Source organism: Botrytis cinerea, chromosome 7, assembly GCF_000143535.2.
Source record: "Botrytis cinerea B05.10 chromosome 7, complete sequence".
In the NCBI taxonomy this organism is placed as follows: domain Eukaryota; kingdom Fungi; phylum Ascomycota; class Leotiomycetes; order Helotiales; family Sclerotiniaceae; genus Botrytis; species Botrytis cinerea.
The window spans coordinates 2169939-2189542 of NC_037316.1; the positions used below are offsets into that span (position 1 = coordinate 2169939).

Below are 19604 nucleotides of genomic sequence, written 5' to 3' on the forward strand. Positions count from 1 at the left end.
GCTGAATTCCAAACACTTTGAAAACGGCCAATAGAGTATATAGGGGGGTCAACTTTAGGAACCAAGATTGAGTAGAGCGGGGTAGTCCCGATGTTACACATGAAATAGCTAGCCATTCATTCTCATCTTTGGCGGCGTACAGATCAAGCTTTTTTGGATATTACTGTAGGAAGGCTATTCAATCCAGCAACCCGGCGAGAGGGACCAATGAATTTCGATAATCATGGTTACCCAATTTTTTACCGGACGAACCCATTTTGAGCCGTCGGGGCTACGGCATTTTGGTAAATTGTAATACCAAGATCTGTCGAGAGGAAATCAAGTCTTTCGCCCTAGACAACCGGAAGGTTTTTTAGGATGACGGAGGGTATTTCAACGGCTGTCATTGCCATGTCCTCATCCGTTGAAAATTGTCTTTGTTCCCTTCGGCACACAAAGTCTGTTCGTTTCAGCTACGATACCAAGCTAAAAGAATAGGAACCAAGTGGAAAATACACCTTGTTCCTAATCTACGAAATATCTTGGTCGTCAGCATGAGCGAAAGGATATTGGTCTCCAAGTCGGATACATGGCCAATAACCATGTTTCTGGAGATGTAGTGATTTTGCGAGCTCTGTTTGGCTTAGTAGTGTCAGCATCTTTGCGACGTAACAGGATCCTCTTACCGAAAAATAAATATCTCGGTTCATCGCCAGTAAGGTAACATATACTATAGGTTAAAAACTAATCCCCCAAATATCCATAATGCTGTATGTTCTTTAGCTAACCAAGATTCTATTAGGATATCGAAATTGCAAGTTTCAAAAAACAGGCCTTCATAAGTAGGTAATCATGTTCCAGGTGGTGCCGGAATTTTGTTGAGTGAGTGCGGGACGTTGTGCAGAATTGACCAGGCTCTGATTCCGATAAAGATTCTTCACCATCATTTTCTTGTATAATTTGGGCCTCAGGGATACTGAACACTGCATACGAGAGTGACCAGACAGCATTCTTCTTGGTAGATATATGTTGTGATAATTATCTGGATGCTGCAGAGGCAATGACCTTCTATGCACCACAATTTTTCTTATTCGAAAAAGGAATGATGCTACTGATTAAGTTCAGCGGTGGCCTGATTATTCCCTGCTTCGATAACTTCATGTACCAAATTAAAATTCGTTGATCGTTTGATAGTTTTGGGAAAGATCCGTTGCTAGGGTTGCTAGAGGATAGAATACCTCGGCATAAGTTTCCTCTTGAAGCAATTTAAATTCTGACTCTGTAGAACATGAGCTGAGATAATGGGAGTCAAGATATTACACCATCATAGATGCATACCTCCATGGTAATAGGCAAGAAAAGTCACAACAATTGAGCCTGTCAGGCAGCGTGAGCGCAGCAGATCTACATCGAATTGAATCAGTTTGGTAGGTTATGACCTTGGCCCAAGTCTCTATAACGAATGATCGAAACCCACGATAACTTTGGGAAGAGAAGAGATAATAAAGAAGCAACAATGACAGGATGTGCCCTGAAAGACCTCTCATGTCTCTCGGAGTCTGTTTGTTAGCCGGCCAATGATAGTGAATATGTGTATGTCACCTCTTCCGTGAAACGTGACACTGAAGCTCCGAAGCGGGAAGAGTACATGCACAGTGAAAATGATGCTTTTTCCATTAAGCCTTGAGTAAGGTCACCGGCATCTACGCTTGCCATCCTCCCAATGGACGTAAAACCAAGGGAGAGGACAACTAGAAGAATGTTCCTCTGGATAGACGACTCTCTTGCACGACCTTGCGCAACAGATGGAGCGATGATACACTGGCGGTGTGGTGGTAGAAAGAGATGAGAGAAGAGGGGGAGGAGTAAAATGAGTAGCAGCAGAAACAATGGTAGCGGATGGTAGCGGATAGGTGGGTAGGCATTGGTTAATGATTAGACGCATTGTGGATGAATAGTTCGGGGGTTTAAGCCATGGATTGTAATCGTGATTCCTAGCTTTTTAACACCACCGCCCACCACTACCACCCACCACTGTCTGCGAGTGCATCACCAGCATTGTGTTGGTACGTAGGTACTCAAGGTACACTATATACTTTGCAGCTTTGCTGTATGCCGGAAAGAATTGATTGGGCTAGTCGGTCAACTTTTCCTTGCAGTGAACTAGCCCCCAAGTCCTCCTCTAATTTGAGTACGAAGAAATGTCCCGTGAAAATCCATGTAAATCTCCAATGAAAGTCGGCAAGGCAGGCCTTTACATCAAGCACGAGTCGTAAGGATGATCATGGTTTGAATTGGAATACACAGCCAACGTCTCTGTCCCTCCGGAGCGCCTTCCTCTGATAGAATCGAGTTGCCATTGTCAGAGGATTTCAAAAGAAATATAGAGTAGTGCAGATGTCTTTATCAACTCTATGCGAATAGTGCATAGCGCACGGATCGAAGAACGGGGAACTAGAACTTTAGCGGCACCTTCAACATCCACTTCCCAAATGCAACTAAAATGTTACAATCCCGGAAATGTTTCGAACCGTCAAACATCACAGCTGTACCCCTCAAGCCCTGTCAAGGACAAGTCCAACAAGACCGCAAAAACCAAAATTCATTAACTTACCTGGCTAGGGTTAAGCCAAAAAAAGAATCAAACCCTTGCCTGGCACTTTATCCGCATGCTCAAAAACACGGAGAGCTGGGCATGCTAAATCATGCTGCAATAGTAGTCGTCCGCCAGTCATTCATCGCAATTCAAGACACATCCACCAAACATACCACACCTTATCCCGCAAAGTAGGAGTTTGAACCAACCAGAAAGCTATCCATACTGCAGGTCGCACTCTCGATATCGCTCACCCGGTTCCTGGGTCTTTCGCAGCTTCCTTGAAGCCTCCGGCCATTACCATGCTTCCTGTCACTCCAGGGTTGTCCTCCATGGGAGTTTCTATATCTCCCCCCAGCTTTCCCCACGACTGTCAATGAAGAGCTGCTCTCTTTTCCTTTCTATCGTTATTGTACTTTGACGTTACACATATATTACAATTGGTTGCAACCCTCATTCATGCACTCGCAATCAGATTTCGAACAATCAAACAAATATCTTGTACTTCGCCCTCCTCGGCCACCAACATATAGCACCACATCTCTGGTTGAGCATTCACTATCATCAATTCATTCGTATCTCGAGATATTAATGAAACTCAAAGGTAGCACCTCTTCCACATCTCTACTGTCAATTGTTAAGCTCTAATATGTTAGATACTTACTAGTAGCCTATGCAGATACCTCTACCCGACAATACTCAATCGAACGTCTATAATATCACGATATATTTGACAATCTCCTACAATATGTACCATTCGAATCACGACGCGCTCCCAATTCATCAGCCTTCTGATGGCAGAACCATTAGCTATGGACGAGAGCCGTTACCGTACCACGACATCGGCGATGACAGGGCGCAAATGCCGAATTTCAATCCCCCCAGACTTCCTCCCATATCTTCATTGCTATCCTCTTTACCACCGGAACAAGTTGAGGAGGGTCAGACGTTTGATGAGTCGTATCGTCCGCCATCACAAGGACCACGGTCTCCAGTAGCATTGAACAGGCCAATGTACCTACATCAGCAACAACGTAGTCCTCGGGAGCTCGAACGCACTTTTAAGCACTCCCAGAGCCCGTTATCTCCATACTCGACATGTCCACCGACACCCATGTCAGATGTATTTGCGACTAGTGAAGGTTCTGTCGCAGCTCATCACCACGGTCCGTTTGCCCCTCCCAGGTATGTTATTTTGGTATCCATTGTCAATGGATGAAGGCTCATTGTACTCAAAGGGCTCCGCCACCACTCCCCCCTCAGCCAGAATGTAGACTGGTCGTCATGCAACAGCCAATATCCGCACGAGCTTGTGGATACGGAGACAAGGACCGTCGAATGATAGACCCGCCCCCAATTCTGACGCTCGAAGTATTTGATAAGGATACAGGTCAGGCTGTCAATCCAAAGGAGAGAAAGAATGTCTTGAGTAAATACATGCCGATTGTGCATTGCACACTATGGAATCCCTACACAAATTGCGAAGATGACAAGATCGAGGGAAGTAGTGACCGTAGAAATCAAAGGAGGATGGTAGGAACGATGGTGTGTAACGGTTTCAAAGCACTAGATATTCATGGCGATGAGCGATTCTTCTTCACTTTCGCCGATTTGTCTGTTCGATTCCCGGGTGACTATCAATTGAAATTCAGATTGACGTTAATCGACCCAGCTGCAATGGGGAAAGGTCAAAGAAACGGGATTATGAGTCCATTGTTAAGCAATATCTTTAAGGTACATAATGCCAAAGACTTCGAGGGGATGAGGCCTAGTTCGGATCTGGCGAAATCTCTTGTTAGCCAGGGCTATCCGAATATTCTCAAGATTAAGAAAGGAAATGCGAAAACAATTGCAATGGTTGGCCAAGGGGACGACGAGGATGACGATGATGAAATGGGAGGAATGTAAGTGAGGAATGCGTGTGAAGTCAGTTCTAGCTGGAAATATTTATAAGGAGTCAGCCAAGCTCTAGTGAATGGCTGCTTTGATATTGAAGACGGAGACCGACGAGCTTTGATTTTTGCATTGGATTCATTGTTGATCCGTTGAAAGCGGGAGTTAGCGTCTCAAAATGGTTGCTCTTTTGGTGAAGAGATTTGGACAATGGTATGAATTTATGAATTTATGAAGAGCAAGAGCGAGAGTCAGGGCAGCAACGTTGGTATTGGGTTGTACTGATAATTGTACTGGTTGTTTGGTGAAAACTTCGGTATCGTGATCAAACTTCACCCCAAGTTTTGCATTCTACAAATTGTTATTGTGGCAGTGGAAGATATACCAATGAATACGAATAAATGTTAAACGTCAAATATCAAAAATCACATATCAATTCAAAATGGTATATCAAAATTTGTTCTTATTCTTTACTTTTCTTTCTGTCATTCAATTAGCTTTAGCTATTCATCTAGCTACCTACGTATCTACATAGATCTAGGCAGCTTCGAATCCTTCTTCTACTATAATAGTCTTAATAATAATAAAATATTGAGTTCTTTAGAAACAGCCCTATATATTCCATGCTACTCTCCACATCAACGGCAAACTTGAAAAGTAGGGGTTTCTTGGGAGTAGATTTACCTATTACATTTCTACTCGTTTGTCTATCAAACGACTCTGATATCTGAGTAGGTTGATGTAGACAATTTTGAACGCATGATCCACAATATTATATTAACTATGACCCCCAGACCTTCCTCAAGATTGATATAGCTGTCGTTTTGCCTCGTTTACTACGTGACTATTCAAAAACATGAATAATAAGTGCAAGCAATTTCATATCCTTTGAGAAGTAAGGAATAGAACAAACACAAACCAAGCAGTGTGTGCCACACAAGGCTGGTAAGGCTGGTAAGGCTGATATTGATCAGCCACAAACATTGACCCCGCCAATGAATTTCGAGTCAGTCGAGCCGGTCTAATCCAAGATAGGCTTAGTGTGCGATAGGCACTAGGACCCCACCACCAAAAACTTTAAACTTTCGATTGAGATTTTCCTTTTCCTTTCCTCCTTCCCTCTGGCATAAGCCAGGAAGGGTACCATAAATTTCGTTAAGTTTGTCAAGATGAAGTACGTTCTTGTATCTGGAGGTACGTATATGATTGAATCCTATGACTTGCTTTTGAGCCAAGAAAAAATGAGTGCTAACATGGTTTTTAGGTGTCATTTCCGGCATTGGAAAGGGCGTTATCGGTATGTGACCAAATTTTGGGGAATGACGACAGAGAGATGTGAAGGATACAAAATGAACAGTATGCTGATTAAGTGGTTGCGCAACAGCCTCTTCCACCGGCTTGCTACTCAAGACGATTGGATTGAAGATATGTTCCCGATAAATCAAAAAATCAGGCAGAATCCTTGGCTAACTTCGAAAGAACGTCACATCCATTAAAATCGATCCTTACATGAATGTCGATGCCGGAACTATGAATCCTCTCGAGTGCGTCTATTATGTCTTTCTACGAAATCTGGGATTGAGCTAATAGGCGAGTGTGTAGGCATGGAGAGGTCTTTGTTCTCGATGACGGAGGAGAAGTCGATCTTGATCTTGGAAACTACGAGCGCTATCTCAATATCACCCTTACTCGCGAAAACAACATCACCACGGGCAAAGTCTATCAGCATGTCATCGAGCGTGAACGTAGAGGCGATTATCTCGGAAAGACTGTCCAAGTTGTGCCACATTTGACCGATGCAATTCAAGACTGGATCGAGAGAGTCGCGCGAATTCCTGTCGACGACACAAAGGAGACTCCAGATGTTTGTATCATTGAGCTGGGGGGTACCGTTGGAGATATTGAGAGTGCTCCATTTATTGAGGCTATGAGACAATTGAAGAGAAGAGCTGGAAAAGGCAACTTCTTGCAAATTCATGTCTCTTTGGTGCCTGTCATTCAAGGCGAGCAGAAGACGAAGCCAACCCAACAAGCCATCAGAGACGTTGGTAGAGCTGGATTGGTTCCAGATTTGGTAAATTACTCGGCTGAAAATTCTGAAGTTTTGGGGGCTAATTATTCTAGATTGCTTGCCGATGTGATGTTCCACTTGAGAAAAGTACTATCGAGAAGATCGCGATGTTCTGTCAAGTTGAAGGCGAACAAGTCGTTGGTGTACACAACGTCAAATCTACCTACCACGTTCCTTTACTTCTCGAACAGCAAGGTCTTATCTCGACACTGAACAAAATTCTCAACCTCGACGAAATCTCCATGACGAAGGCTGCCGTTGAAAAAGGACAGCGAACATGGACCGAATGGAAGTCCCTCACAAGCCAACAAGAGCGTTCATTTGACGATGTTTCCATTGTTCTTGTTGGCAAATATACCAAACTTCACGACTCGTACCTTAGTGTTATCAAATCGCTCGAGCATTCAGCAATGCGATGCGGAAAGAAGCTTAAATTGATCTGGGTTGAAGCTGAGCACCTCGAGGATGATGCTAAGCCAACCGAGTTTCACAAAGCGTGGCATGAGGTCTGCACTGCAGATGGTATTCTCGTTCCTGGAGGATTTGGTGACCGTGGAACCGAGGGTATGATTGCAGCTGCAAAGTGGGCACGTACCAACAAGACTCCTTATTTGGGAATCTGTTTGGGTATGCAAATTGCCGTTATTGAATTTGCTCGTAACGTCTGTGGCATTACTTCTGCTAATTCAGTGGAGCTTAATGCAAACGCAACCGATAAAGTTATTATCTACATGCCAGAGATTGACAAGGTAAATCTTGGTGGAACTATGCGTCTCGGATTACGCCCTACAGAATTTCAGCCGGGATCTGAATGGTCTCGTCTCCGTAAACTTTATGGTGATAAAACCGAAGTCCACGAACGTCATCGCCATCGATATGAAGTCAACCCAGAGTACGTTGACCGGTTACACGATGGTGGTCTTGAATTCGTCGGAAAGGATGACAAGGGTGAGAGAATGGAGATCGTTGAGATAAAAGATCATCCTTGGTACGTAGGTGTACAATTCCATCCGGAATACCTCTCCCGAGTTTTGGCTCCAAGTAAATCATACTTGGGATTTGTAGCAGCAGCAGCGGGATGTTTGGAAAAGATCACAGAGGATTGTTTGAAAGCTGAGTTGGACAACAGCGTCAATGGGGATTTGACAAATGGAATCAATGGTGTTACGATCTAAGGAAACTGGGATGGAAGGGACTTTTGCATTGGGTTTGGCTGGATGGAAGAATCATAATGTGCCCTTATGTTTGGCTATTTTATAGAAAAAATATTCGAAATGGCGGATAGAGTTCACGGCGTTATCATGGCTGTAATTATACTGGATAAATGAGACATCTAAATGACATACCATTTCTCACTCAATCTCGCTGACGGTAAAGTGATACGCACAATTTATTTCAAAGGAGGTGCCCGCAGATAAGTGTCTGGGTACCTCGAGCTTACTAATTTTGTAGCAACTGTGGATTCTTTCACAAGTTATTGCAATTGGGAGCAGGAACTAATCTTATACGTGGAAATATCGGGGGACCAGACAGGAGAGAGAATTTCATAAGTTATTTGAATTAGAGATGTCGAAGTGAGATAGATGGGTTATGTCGTCCATTTCCAGCTATTTGATAATATGATCTCGATACCGTCTTATCGATTTTCCCAAGTTGTTGATGGAAAAATTTCCTTTTCTCTAGTCAAAGTATATCAAGAGACAAAACAATTCTATGCTCCCACATCCTACCCAATCCTGAATATTTCTTAATTCTCGTCAGTCTGTCATCCTAACATCACGAACATATATTTCAAGCTCAAGAATCGCTGCTCTCTCTTCCTCATCCTCAAATTCTCTAAGAACCGATAACTGATCATATCCCATCAACTTCATCTGATCCACCGGTATCCCCGTCTCTTTCTCGGTCAACATCTCTTTCATCTGATGAACCGTCGTCGTGGTTAACAATCCGGTCAAATATACTATGCCTTTTACGATTTCTTCTTTGCCCTTGAACTCAATAACGGTGCAAAATAAAATCGAATCCTTGAGTTCAGGGATTGCAAGAGCACGGAGTAGAAAGGGTGTGTCGACATCTTTTTGTAAGCCGATGGGAAACTCGGGCCAATCGACAACTTTTTCCGAAGGTTTCTTTCTTCCCCCTCCACCTATTATGATTCCTCCTCCAATGTCTATAGATGCCATGGAACTATCGCCAGAATGGGGCTTGCTTTGTCCTTTGCCTGATGCGCTTGTTATTTCTATGCTTTCGAAACCTCCAAGATCTCTCCCCACAAAACCAGCTGGTATTGTTGGCGCTCTCATATATTCAGGAGTCTCCCTACGAGACGGTGGTTTCATGTGGTCAGGCGTAGACTCAAAGTTTCTCAAATAACTTGGCGTGCTATCGCCTTCATAAGAGAATCTTTTGGGTTTGTTTGGACTGTTTTTAGGGCGAGTTGGTCCTTCATCACCTTCACCAATTGCAGAAAGCGGGGTTCTTGTGTCAGGATTCATGACTGTTAGCCCACCGCGTGGTTTCTTAGAAGGACCGGTCATTGGATTACGTCTTTTTGAGTTGTCCTGGAGTACTCCATGTTGCCAGTCTTCTGGAAATGGAGCGGGCACTTTGTATTGTGGTTTTGTTCTTTGGCCCCGTGCTCTCCTTGTTTCCGTCAAATATGTATTATAAGATGCGTGGTTTCTCGCGATAAGCTCACGTGCATGAACATCCTCATAATCGGACATGTTAACAATAGGATTCTCTCGAGCCCATTTTATGACCTCTTGTACCTTTTCATGCTCCTCGGTCGCATAAAATAGGTCAAAAAGATAGAGTGGGTGAGATTCTTCATCTTCTCTCATGGGTTGGCCAAGGCCTCCTCCTGGTATCAACGTGGTGTCATTCCACGGGGCTGGAAGCTCTCCAAGGTTGGGCTCGGGAGAATAAGGAGCTGGAAGCAAGGGTTCTATCAGGTCTTGATACAATTTCTTCACTTGTTGCGTTTTTCGGTATAGATCCTCGACATGGATTCGAGCTTCGCCTTGCACGATCAGACAATCCATCACGCATTTGTGTAAGGTGTCGCTATATGTGTGATTCTTGCGAGCTTTTGCCCTGGCTTCATTTTCCATTTCTCTCTTTTTCTTAGCCATAGCTTTCTGCTCTTCAGGCTGATCGGGATCTATATCGGTCTCGGGCTCAGATGGTAGTGCGTCGTACGCTCCATTAAAGTAATCCATATCGTCTTGCGTAGCAAGTGTATGCACTCCACCTGCTTCTTCATTTACCCCAAGCCAGGTATTCGCTACTTTATAAAGTTTAAGTGCAAACCTTCCCGGGTAACCAGGTTCTGGGTGCCTCCTACTGCCTTCCCATTCCACATCGGGGTCATATAGATATGGAAGTGATGGGTTTCCATCCTGGCACCATTCAGTAGTGTGTATCATTTGCCATATTATGATTCCGAGTTGCCATATGTTCGAGTGAGTTCCATAACGAAGATTATTGAGGACATTTCCGTCGCCTGCTTCACGCATAGTTTTTGGCTACATTTGAGGATTAGTGCATAATAACGGTGTAATTGGGATTGAGGAAGCATGATTGACTTTGCACGTACCATTCTATCCATCCATGGTCTTTCTAGAGGATTTTTTCGAGTTCTAAGTTGTTCCTTGCAGAAAAAGTTAATACGATATGTGTGCAGAAACCCAAGAGCTAACTTACAGGTAATTTATATCTTGCTGTTCCATACTTTCTATGTTCGAAATTGTAAATTAGGTCTTGCTCATTGGGAACCTCTGAGCTATGCCCATAATCACCAATCTATTTATCCTAGGTGTCAGGGATACAACAAATATTAGAGAGTCGTCTTATAAGTGTTAAATTGACAACCGTACCTTCATTACAAGTGATCCTCTATGTTCATCATCTCTGGGACCAGCGCCCATGAAAACTAGAAAATGGTAAATAGATATGAACTGAAAGTTGTGTTCGAAGCTGTGGCTTACCATTTTGAGCTTTGAAATCAAAATGAACTATCTCGTCCCGATCCCATCGTTCCTCTTGAAGAGATTCGTGTCCAGAATGCATAGCGTACAGGCCGCGGGCTATACAATGGAAGGCATCCCATATCTCGTTTTCGTCAAAAATATATCTATCCAGTCAGTTTATAACACATATTTTGATACAACAACTTACTTATCCTTGAAGCGATCAAATATCCTGCCTTGAAGGTCCCCCCCCGCACAGTCTTCTAAATATATCCTAGTTACAGCACCACTTCTATCCGCATAAATTGTATTAAGACCTTGATCCTCATAGATCCTCCGAAACATCTTCACCAGATGCTGAGAATTCGTATGTCGCAGCAACTCGTATATTTCCACTTCATTTCGCATATCTCCCCCTGCCCATCCCCCAGCTTGCTGTTTTACCACGACGCTTTCGAATGGCATTCTACCCGGCGTGCCCTCCGGAGGGTTAGGATATGTCAATCTCCATCTTCCCGCTGTCCCATTACCGCCTTCTCCTATGATCTGTATCCCGGTCCATTCCGGACTCATACCCATCCGACTTTCCGGAGTCCAAAGCGGTTCTGATGCCAGCCATGCGTTCGCACGAGCATTCATTTCTTTTGCACGTCCCCGATTGATTTTTGGGGGCACCTGATCGAGCCGGAATCCAAGGCGTACCTCGGCCTCATCGTACGTTTCGCCGGGTAGTAGTAAACTCATCTTGGTGTAAAGCTGTCTAAGATTTCTAGCTTTAGATTTATGTTACGTCTTAGATGATTAACTGAGCTATCGATTTACAACTAGCTATACGTAACGAACACATTAGTCTTCAAATTCAATTAAATACGAAATATCAGATCCAATATCTATACGTGTTTTGTGATACTGGAGATAGTAATTGAATGTTGCTTTGTGGAAGATATGTTCTTTGTTTCCTGTGTATGGTGGCTGTTCTTGGATATCCAATAATGCTTCTTTGTGTATTTCATTCTTTGGTGTATACTAAGGACAACAACCCCTGGTTATCTAAATGTCAGATGAAAGAAAGAATTTGTCTGGAAAATGCATTGAGAGCTTAGTAGCAGAAATCACGTTGAAAGCTGGGAGGGACGAAAATACCATGGTTCTCTCTCCTCAATTCTGTTCGCTAATTTGGTCGTTATTGTTCTAAAGTCCATATGCTCGTTCTTATTCTCGATTCTGAAGCATTAATTTCTTTTCTTTTGACGTGTTTATTGCTAGCTGTATAGCCTCTAAAAGTCCAACAATTAATCGCTACTTATGCAATCGACTTGAGATACAGACCTCGGCGGTTTCTGAAGCACTTCACCAACAGTAGGGAAGTAGTTTTCCTTCAATAACAATCAAGTCCATATATGTATATATCACTTCGATTCTTACTATTTTAATATATTTCAAGCTATCTGCTTTCAACTGTAACTACTCGAAGACCAAAAACGATAGTGTATGCTGCCCATCTTATCTTCTCTTCATTTCTCCAAGGTATATTAACATCCGCTCCACTTCAATTTCTAAACCTGATCTGCACCTTTATCATGCATTTCATGATGTTCTGTCTCAACAGCACCATTGTGTTCAATTCCCTTCGAGATATCATCTGGAAGGGTACCGAGTGCGCGATCGCCGAAGAGAAGATCGATTTCTTCGAGGGAGAGTTGTTTGGTTTCTTTGAAGAAGAAAAAGACAATGGGAATAGTGACTACTACGTTCCATGCTGTGATAAATTCTGTTAGTACACGTTTCAGAGATATGACGAAGGGAACACAAGGCAACTCACCAGCAAACAAGAAATAAAATTTCCACGTCAGCGCTTTCAAAGCTTGAGGGGAAACTTGTGCCCAGAATGTAGCGACAAGCCAGTTACCAATACCAGTTGCGAATGCATTTCCACGAGCACGGATTTGCATGGGCATGACTTCGGACATGTAGACCCAGGAGATGGGACCCCATGAGAATGAGAAGATGACGGTGACGCAGAAAATGAAGAAGACTCCTCCGATAGAGAGACCACGCTGTGCGTTTTCGGGATCAATTCGACTGTTGATTATAGATTGGCAGACAAGGGCGATGGTGATACCGACGGTTCCCCAGAGGAGTGGCTTGCGACGTCCGACTCGATCGATCATAAAGGTGATGAAGACGAGATCTGGAGTTTGTTGTTAGCTTCTGTAGTATTTTATCTTGGTCGGTAGTATATGTGACTTACTTCCCAAAGGTCCCATGCAGTTGTAGATTCCAGAGACGAGCAAGGCTTTGTTTCCAGTAATTCCCAACGCCTTGTACATAGTATTTTGGTAGTAACCAATAACGTCTATCTCATGTCAGCAACCATGTATTCCCTGTGTTCTCTTCAAACTTACTAATTCCAGTGAACTGAGTAAATGCTTGAACAGCAACTCCATGACCTAATCTTGTTCTCCATTGTGGTACTGTAAACATGACTCTCCATCCTGGCACCGTAACTGCCTTTTCTGCCGCAATGGTTTCCTTGATCTCGTTGAATTCTTTGACGATGAATTCATCATTCGAACCGTTGAAATGCAATTTTCTCAAAATCGCCAATGCCTGATCTTCACGATCGGTTTCCATGAGGTGACGAGGCGACTCGGGGAAGAAAAGAATGCCAGAAGCGAGGATAAGACAAGGAATCATTTGTACAGCGAGTGGTACTCGCCATTGAATAGGACTGTCTTTTGTAACACCACAGCCATATCCTACCCAAGTTGATCTTGTACCACGTCAGTAATCTCTCTTGAATTTTCGGAGAAAGAAACAACATACACAATAAAACCGACTCCAATCATCTGTTGACTCAATCCCACAATCAATCCTCTAATTTTCGGATCCGCACACTCCGCGTTGTAAACTGGTACAGCCATACTGAGCAGACCGACCGCCCATCCTGTAAAGATACGACCCACGAGAATCATGGCCAGATTTTGTGCAGCAGTTTGTAAAACTGCTCCAACGAGACAGATCAATGCACCCATGAAGATAGTAATCTTTCGTCCATATCGATCCATCGTAAGACCGCCCTGAAGGGCACCAAACACAGCACCACCATTGAAGGTTGAGTTGATAGCACCGATAATAGAGGAATCTTGTGTTGTGTTGAAGAAAGTGAGGAAATTTTGAGAGGCTATCACATCTGTCATCACACCAGCATCGTAACCAAAAAGAAACGATCTATTATTGAAAACCGGTTAGAAAATCTCCACATCACTCAACACGCTCTGTCAACGAAAGGCTCAAACATACCCGGTAGATGCAAACACCGCCAGTGAGATATTGAAAAACTTTCCCATCTTGTCGTCCTTGTTCCCTTGGAACTACTCAATCGTGAAGCACAAAGACAACGACGAGAAAGAAAAAAAAAACCCCGAGTTTCAAGAATAAAATTCTTGGCAAGTACAACGTGGAGTGGCATGGTACTATATCTATATATGAAGATTGCAAGACGACCTTGTCATGCCATTCACTCAATTGGTACGTCTATGTAGCATGTGCACTGCACCGGTTAAAACGAACCTCTGTGTTGGAACATGGATAATTGGAACTCCTCCCCTGTTTCCCATTCACGCCTATTTCCTCACCAAACAACGAGCATCTATCCCCATCTATCACCCCGATTCCGCAGCCAGAGGAAGAAAAACCATGTCGAACCCGCATTTGCACATCCGAGGATATAATCCAGTCCGCATGCTGCAGCCCATCTATTGGTGGAAATTCTGCGTTGTTCATCACGAAGCGAAAAGGCTGGTGATGTTTGGATTTAGCCTAATGATCCTCTCCACATTTTCGCAAGACAGGGGGTAATCTTCACTTACCCTGCCGAAGTATAGACGCCTGCTAATCTACTGAACCCCATGGAGTAAGCCCCAATGCGGGGTTTTCCCAAGGTAAGATTTTACCAACCGCTTGGCCAATTGGCTCCGCTCCATCTTAGTTCAGAAAAATCGGATCATCTTCTTCCTTGGATGCAAAGAGTTTAATGCATCGCGAGTACATGACTATATTTACATTTACCCGGCCTCGAATCAGTTCTCAAATGTATCGTGTTTGCCACTACTAGGTACTTATTAACACGAGGTACGCACGGGACCGAGAACGTTATTTGTTCACCGATCTTGTGAGTCAAGGACTTTTCAATACCTGGGACGGACGAGTCGAGAACTGTATGATCTAGGGGCAAAAAACACCATTGTATCAGTACTAAGATTTGGTCTTTTCCATCCGTCAAATGAACGAGTCCAGAACCACGATAGTCATGAGGCGAACCCTAGAATATCAACCATTACCTCTACAGATTTTACAATAGACCAATCAAATCGAGACTCCGGAACTGGTAGGCCGAACGTGCAGTCGGGCACTTTGGGTGTTTGTTGGGGGTGTTTGATACGTCGGTGATTCGCTAATACACGTTCGAAACCTCCTAATCGTTGCATATACAAATATGCATGCGGAAAACTTCACCAAATTGGCGTCCTCTGTGAGCTTCGTCTCAGTAACCAAAATTCTCAATTCGAAAAAGTCTCTTATTATTGGCCGTAATAAGATGGTAACAGGAGAGAAAAGTTGATTAATATTTCTCCCCATATTAATCAGCCAGGCAAAACAATCTGTGCCTTTATGACCTAGACTAAATATTGCGAGTACAATAAATCATCACTCGATTTCATTGAACTGAAATTATCATTCCATTCAAACGATCAAGTCAAATCACTTCTAATGCTAAAGATCAGATCGCTTCTGCTCGTTCTTCCTCATATCGTCTCCGTTCAACAAGACACTTTTGCTCCCCTTGAAATTCGCTTCACGTAAATGCCACACATAAATCAATCAGCTCAATGATATTATCCAACGCCATGCCAGTCACAATGCATTCAATTATAAACGCTCCCAGTTTCTCCAAGAAACTGCCCAGCATGCATACCCACTCCACCTACTAATATATACCCTGGGTACGATATTGGAAAGTATCGTATCTATCAATTTTCAATTAGCATTCATCCACGATCATGAAAGGGGCAGGAAATCATACAATCGTGTGTAATAACTCCCCAAAGACTTTCCAATTAAGTCTGTCTCCACAAACGTCTCTGCCTCATCGGCGCTCATCTGCAGCTGGAACCTCTGCCTCAGACTGTTCGTTGCTTGAGCAACTCCATACGAAAAACATGGCATTTTTGATTCTCGTCCCATCATACTAACAAGATCGATTAGATTATCTGCTGATCTACGTAATGCTACACTTTGTTAGAAATAAATCGCCCATAAATATACTGAAATTCATACCTTGGAAAGCTTGTTTGCATAACTTTTTGTAATCATCAAATGCAGGTGATCCAACACCTCCTAGGACATCAACATAATCCTGTGTTAATTTGAAAGGTGCAGCTTCGAAACCAACCGACCCAGGAGAGTTGGACAGCATAAAGCCGAAGTCGATGTGAATAATGTGCCCTTCGTTATCAATGAGAACATTACCATTATGTCGATCTTTCAACTGTAAAATGTATGAGATGATGCTATATGCTGCGAGTGATCTTTTGAAAGAGTCTTCTGCAGCTTTGTATGCATCACTATCGGGTGGTCCAAAGGTCTTCACGAAGTGATCTCTCAACGTAGCAATTCTCCTTCGGGGATTTTGACCTGCTTCAATCGTGGCAAGTGTGAGACTACGCTTTAACGAATGTAAGGACACACCGTTCGTGATTGTCTCTATCAAACCAGATGACTCCCCGGTGACCAAAATTCTCATTCGTTTGACCCAAACTGGAGTTCCCGCATCCTGCCAGATATTATCACAGCATTGAATGAGCTGACATGCAAATGCTTCTTGTCGTAAATCAGCACCTGTCTTTACGATGACACTCAAAACATCCCAATTTTTCATCCACCCATAAGGCGAGGACTTCCTGATACGTTCTTTCTTGACGTTCCATGCTTCTCCGAATGTCGCAGCACTTGGATCGTCTCTGTCCCCTTTTCTTTGAACACCACCAGTCTTTTGATCATTCTCCATTCGAGCTGCACCAGCTCCGACATTAATAACAGCATCCGCATCAGTTGGTGATACTTCCTCGATATCTTCCGGTGCAACATTTGCTGCTGCCGCATTCGCTTTTTCCATAATCATGTCAAAAGTCTGCGATTGCACATTGTCTTCTGAGTCATAATTTTGCTCTTCAAGGCTCTGTATACTGGCGATAATTTTATGACGAATTGCATCAACCTCATGTTTGGGTCTTTTCCCACTCGTCGAATTGAGCTGGGTAAGCATTTGTGTAGCAGTCCTAATATGCGTTGTTAAGGTAGAAAAGTCCGGTTGATCTTTCTCTCCCGATCGACCTACTCCTGGAATGGTCATCTTCCTTCTCGGTGTAGGACTGATGGATCTAGACGTTGATGTTCCGGATGTCCTAGGTGTTGCAACACCGGATAAGCTCGATAAAGTCGTTGCACCGCTTGATTTGCGCGTAGGCCGGGAGGTTGTTGCATTTTCCTTGTAAGTTGGGGTGTGTACGTCCTCCTCGTCGTGATCTATTTCTTTGATTAATGGTGAGCTGCCCAAATCGCCACTGATTGGCTCAAAAACACTATCGGGGGTATTATCCGTACTTTTGATGATGTGACTACCGTACGATCGTCCAGATTCCGAGAGGTCAAATCTTCGTCTCTTATGTGTTCCTTCCTCTGACACTAATCGGCTCAATAAACGTTCATTGTCTAGAGTTTCCGGGTTGAAGGAGAAATCATCCCGAAGTACTTCTACCATCAAAAGATAAGGTACTTTCTCGGCGCTATTCAAAACTGTCGCTTCCGCTGGGTTCAGGCGAACAATACGGTGATGTTTACTTTTGCTAGGAATTCCATCCACGAGAGTGGCAGGACAAATAACTGGTATATCAACTTCAGCTGGCAAATCCTGAGCAATAAGTGCAAGTTCGGCACGCAATGCACTAAGGCGCGCTGGCTTTGGGACGATGACTAGACGATTTGATATATCCTCCAGAGCCGTTAAAAATTGGGTTTCAGATCGAAAATAGTTTTGCCTTAATAATTTGACTTTCTGCTTGTCAGTTAATGATGCTGGAGTCAGAAGTTTTCCGCCATGTGAATGCTGAGAGTATCTTTTATTGATTGGTTCAGTCAGCCTTGTTGGAAGACCAGCTGTAACGGGTGTTGCTGGTCTACTGGGTAGATTTGGATTTCTTAATTCTGGAAGGGATGCCGAGCTTTGATTTCGAGGCTCTAATGCTTTGAGGTCTAAACGCGAAGGCCGTATCTGTTCTAGGGGTACCTTTCGGCTAGAGTTCGATGAGGTGGGTCTAGTTAAGGAGTTCGATCGAGCCAGATCTGGTGGGGCTTCAGAGGGTCCAGCACTATCCAGACCACCACTGCCTGGGGCGCTGGCGATCCTTGCAGCCTCTCTCCTCTGTTTTGTTCGTGTAGACCCCGGTGTCGTTGTATGACTTCGAACAATCTTTTGTGTCTGCATCTGACTAGTATCTGCGACCACATTCCCTGTACTTTGAGGTTTCCGTGCCTGTGAAATAGCCAATGGTCCAGCCCATTTTGGTAGAAAGGGAACTGCTATGCTCGCCAGAACAAAACTTGCTAGAACAGTAACAGGTAAGACATTCTCACTGATCTTCTTCGTGGGAGTTTCCGAGACCCCGAATACGATATGCTGGACCTTATTATAAATTCGTCTGCACGTTTTGAAAGCTTCGGATTGAGGATTCGCAGAAAGATCGTGGAGATATGTTTGGAACAGCCAGAATGTCTGCGATTCTAGTTAGTGATTTGTCCCATCTTGCATGTCCTGTCTCCAAACACACCAATAATGCAGCATTGACCGATTCCTCGCACAAATCCAGAATGAATTCCTCCAGAGCCACAGACTCATTATCGACACTGATAATTAGGTGGCATAGCTGCGGGAGGAAGAACTCAATCTCCTCATAACTAAATTGTCGCAACTTCGAGCAGAGAACATAATGTATCCCGACATGGTCTGCATACCGTCTGCCAACTCAAGCAATCAGTAAAGGGAGTCTGCGACTGAACGGAAAGGGGTAATTGGCATACGAAAGATAGGCTACGGAGAGGAATGGATTCTGATTGAAAACATCGGACTCGATAAATCGCTTTAACAAATCCCAAGACATTTGGTGACTCGGGATCAGCTCCTCGATTTGCCTAATTCTTGATTTATAGAAAAGGTTTAAGGATCAAGGGGGTTTTGAGGCGCAATGCCTCTAATAATCTCGGCATTAACAGATTATGAGTATTGTAGTTATCATGACTATGCGAGCCAGAAAATGAGTGCGAGAAAGGGACGATTAATGAGGAAGTATGTGAGTATATGTATGTGCAGGAATGAATCGTTTGTTGTCAAATCAATTTCGTCGTCTTGAGCTTGATTGACCGGTATCTAATTGTATCCTTTCGTATTAAGGTTTGAAAGTGGCAGAATTGGAGAAATGTAAAAGCGGCCAGAAAAGTGGAGTGAATCATTTCTAAGGACAGCAAGACGACAGCCTTGGAGAAAGTCGAGAACAGCCTCACCGGGAGATTTCGAAGGGTTCTGTCAGTCCCGCCCGTTTGAGATAACCGAGAGTTCTCTTATCCACTTGTCTCAGCCTTCTCTCGGACATTGCCTAGCATGTAACGGCTTTCATCTCGTCGTCGATCCATCAGATGTCATTGATTATAATGCAGATTGATTTGTTACTTGTATTGGAATCAAGTGGTTGGTAACGCAACTAGTCTTGATTGTTTTAATCAGCCCTCACTTCCCTTGGTTGAAAAGTACCATGTTCATATCAGTAACCAATTCATCGCGGAATCTCATTTGTTTACAGAGCCAAAGGAGAATATAGATTGCCTCGAATACACAATAACGTATTCACTTTGCATGATATCGATTCCCGGGCTGATTAAAACAGTCAATTGACGATTGCTATTCTAGCACATTTCGAAACCATATCTCTTGAAGTTTGCCTGGAGTTCACCTGCCCAATATCCCTCTCCTATTGAT

At 43.6% G+C, this 19604-nt stretch overlaps 5 protein-coding genes across 9 annotated transcripts; 2 read left to right on the forward strand and 3 right to left on the reverse strand.

The window, feature by feature from the left end:
• Window positions 1-2346: 2346 nt before the first annotated feature.
• Bcvel4 lies at window positions 2347-5077 on the forward strand. Of its 4 annotated transcripts, none has more exons than XM_024694185.1 (3): window positions 2347-3179; window positions 3232-3760; window positions 3814-5077. In XM_024694185.1, exons 2-3 carry the CDS (start codon window positions 3249-3251, stop codon window positions 4481-4483), a joined length of 1182 nt encoding a protein of 393 aa, XP_024549976.1. In that variant the 5' UTR covers window positions 2347-3179; window positions 3232-3248; the 3' UTR covers window positions 4484-5077. The 4 variants fall into 4 exon arrangements, with proteins under 4 accessions (XP_024549976.1, XP_024549975.1, XP_024549974.1 ...); XM_024694187.1 differs by having other exon boundaries at window positions 3243-3760; XM_024694184.1 differs by having other exon boundaries at window positions 3246-3760.
• A 514-nt stretch (window positions 5078-5591) lies between these two features.
• Window positions 5592-7925, forward strand: BCIN_07g05890 (hypothetical protein). The gene is made up of 6 exons (XM_024694188.1): window positions 5592-5662; window positions 5733-5765; window positions 5853-5893; window positions 5951-6012; window positions 6071-6542; window positions 6593-7925. The coding sequence occupies exons 1-6, from the start codon at window positions 5638-5640 to the stop codon at window positions 7712-7714; spliced, it is 1755 nt and encodes a 584-aa protein (XP_024549977.1). The 5' UTR covers window positions 5592-5637; the 3' UTR covers window positions 7715-7925.
• A 189-nt stretch (window positions 7926-8114) lies between these two features.
• Window positions 8115-11500, reverse strand: BCIN_07g05900 (hypothetical protein). The gene is made up of 6 exons (XM_024694189.1): window positions 10722-11500; window positions 10532-10677; window positions 10421-10476; window positions 10248-10346; window positions 10141-10194; window positions 8115-10069 (listed from the first exon to the last, which is right to left on the reverse strand). Exons 1-6 carry the CDS (start codon window positions 11255-11257, stop codon window positions 8297-8299), a joined length of 2664 nt encoding a protein of 887 aa, XP_024549978.1. The 5' UTR covers window positions 11258-11500; the 3' UTR covers window positions 8115-8296.
• Window positions 11501-11658: 158 nt separating this feature from the next.
• BCIN_07g05910 (hypothetical protein) lies at window positions 11659-14300 on the reverse strand. Its single transcript, XM_001549541.2, has 6 exons — window positions 13817-14300; window positions 13340-13744; window positions 12919-13286; window positions 12765-12869; window positions 12336-12704; window positions 11659-12272 (listed from the first exon to the last, which is right to left on the reverse strand). The coding sequence occupies exons 1-6, from the start codon at window positions 13861-13863 to the stop codon at window positions 12070-12072; spliced, it is 1497 nt and encodes a 498-aa protein (XP_001549591.1). The 5' UTR covers window positions 13864-14300; the 3' UTR covers window positions 11659-12069.
• A 748-nt stretch (window positions 14301-15048) lies between these two features.
• On the reverse strand, window positions 15049-19187 carry Bcpik1. 2 transcript variants are annotated; one of them, XM_024694190.1, is made up of 6 exons: window positions 18653-19187; window positions 18403-18589; window positions 17180-18347; window positions 15854-17101; window positions 15600-15804; window positions 15049-15543 (listed from the first exon to the last, which is right to left on the reverse strand). In XM_024694190.1, exons 1-6 carry the CDS (start codon window positions 18730-18732, stop codon window positions 15504-15506), a joined length of 2928 nt encoding a protein of 975 aa, XP_024549980.1. In that variant the 5' UTR covers window positions 18733-19187; the 3' UTR covers window positions 15049-15503. The 2 variants fall into 2 exon arrangements, with proteins under 2 accessions (XP_024549980.1, XP_024549979.1); XM_024694191.1 differs by having other exon boundaries at window positions 15854-18347.
• Window positions 19188-19604: the final 417 nt, after the last annotated feature.

Excerpts from the sequence above, each read along its gene's own strand:
- Bcvel4 (XM_024694185.1), top strand. The coding sequence starts at position 3,249 with ATGCAGATACCTCTACCCGACAATACTCAATCGAACGTCTATAATATC. Across the intron at positions 3,761-3,813 it reads GGTCCGTTTGCCCCTCCCAG|GGCTCCGCCACCACTCCCCC; the intron begins GTATGTTATTTT and ends TTGTACTCAAAG.
- BCIN_07g05900 (XM_024694189.1), bottom strand. The coding sequence starts at position 11,257 with ATGAGTTTACTACTACCCGGCGAAACGTACGATGAGGCCGAGGTACGC. Across the intron at positions 10,678-10,721 it reads TTTGATCGCTTCAAGGATAA|ATATATTTTTGACGAAAACG; the intron begins GTAAGTTGTTGT and ends CTGACTGGATAG. Across the intron at positions 10,070-10,140 it reads GACCATGGATGGATAGAATG|CCAAAAACTATGCGTGAAGC; the intron begins GTACGTGCAAAG and ends CCTCAAATGTAG.
- BCIN_07g05910 (XM_001549541.2), bottom strand. The coding sequence starts at position 13,863 with ATGGGAAAGTTTTTCAATATCTCACTGGCGGTGTTTGCATCTACCGG. Across the intron at positions 13,745-13,816 it reads GCGGTGTTTGCATCTACCGG|ATCGTTTCTTTTTGGTTACG; the intron begins GTATGTTTGAGC and ends TTTCAATAATAG. Across the intron at positions 13,287-13,339 it reads ATTGGAGTCGGTTTTATTGT|ATCAACTTGGGTAGGATATG; the intron begins GTATGTTGTTTC and ends ACGTGGTACAAG.
- Bcpik1 (XM_024694191.1), bottom strand. The coding sequence starts at position 18,732 with ATGTCTTGGGATTTGTTAAAGCGATTTATCGAGTCCGATGTTTTCAAT. Across the intron at positions 18,590-18,652 it reads CTCTCCGTAGCCTATCTTTC|ACGGTATGCAGACCATGTCG; the intron begins GTATGCCAATTA and ends TTGAGTTGGCAG. Across the intron at positions 15,805-15,853 it reads ATGCAAACAAGCTTTCCAAG|CATTACGTAGATCAGCAGAT; the intron begins GTATGAATTTCA and ends AACAAAGTGTAG.
- BCIN_07g05890 (XM_024694188.1), top strand. The coding sequence starts at position 5,638 with ATGAAGTACGTTCTTGTATCTGGAG. Across the intron at positions 5,894-5,950 it reads TCAAGACGATTGGATTGAAG|GTCACATCCATTAAAATCGA; the intron begins ATATGTTCCCGA and ends CTTCGAAAGAAC. Across the intron at positions 6,013-6,070 it reads GGAACTATGAATCCTCTCGA|GCATGGAGAGGTCTTTGTTC; the intron begins GTGCGTCTATTA and ends GCGAGTGTGTAG.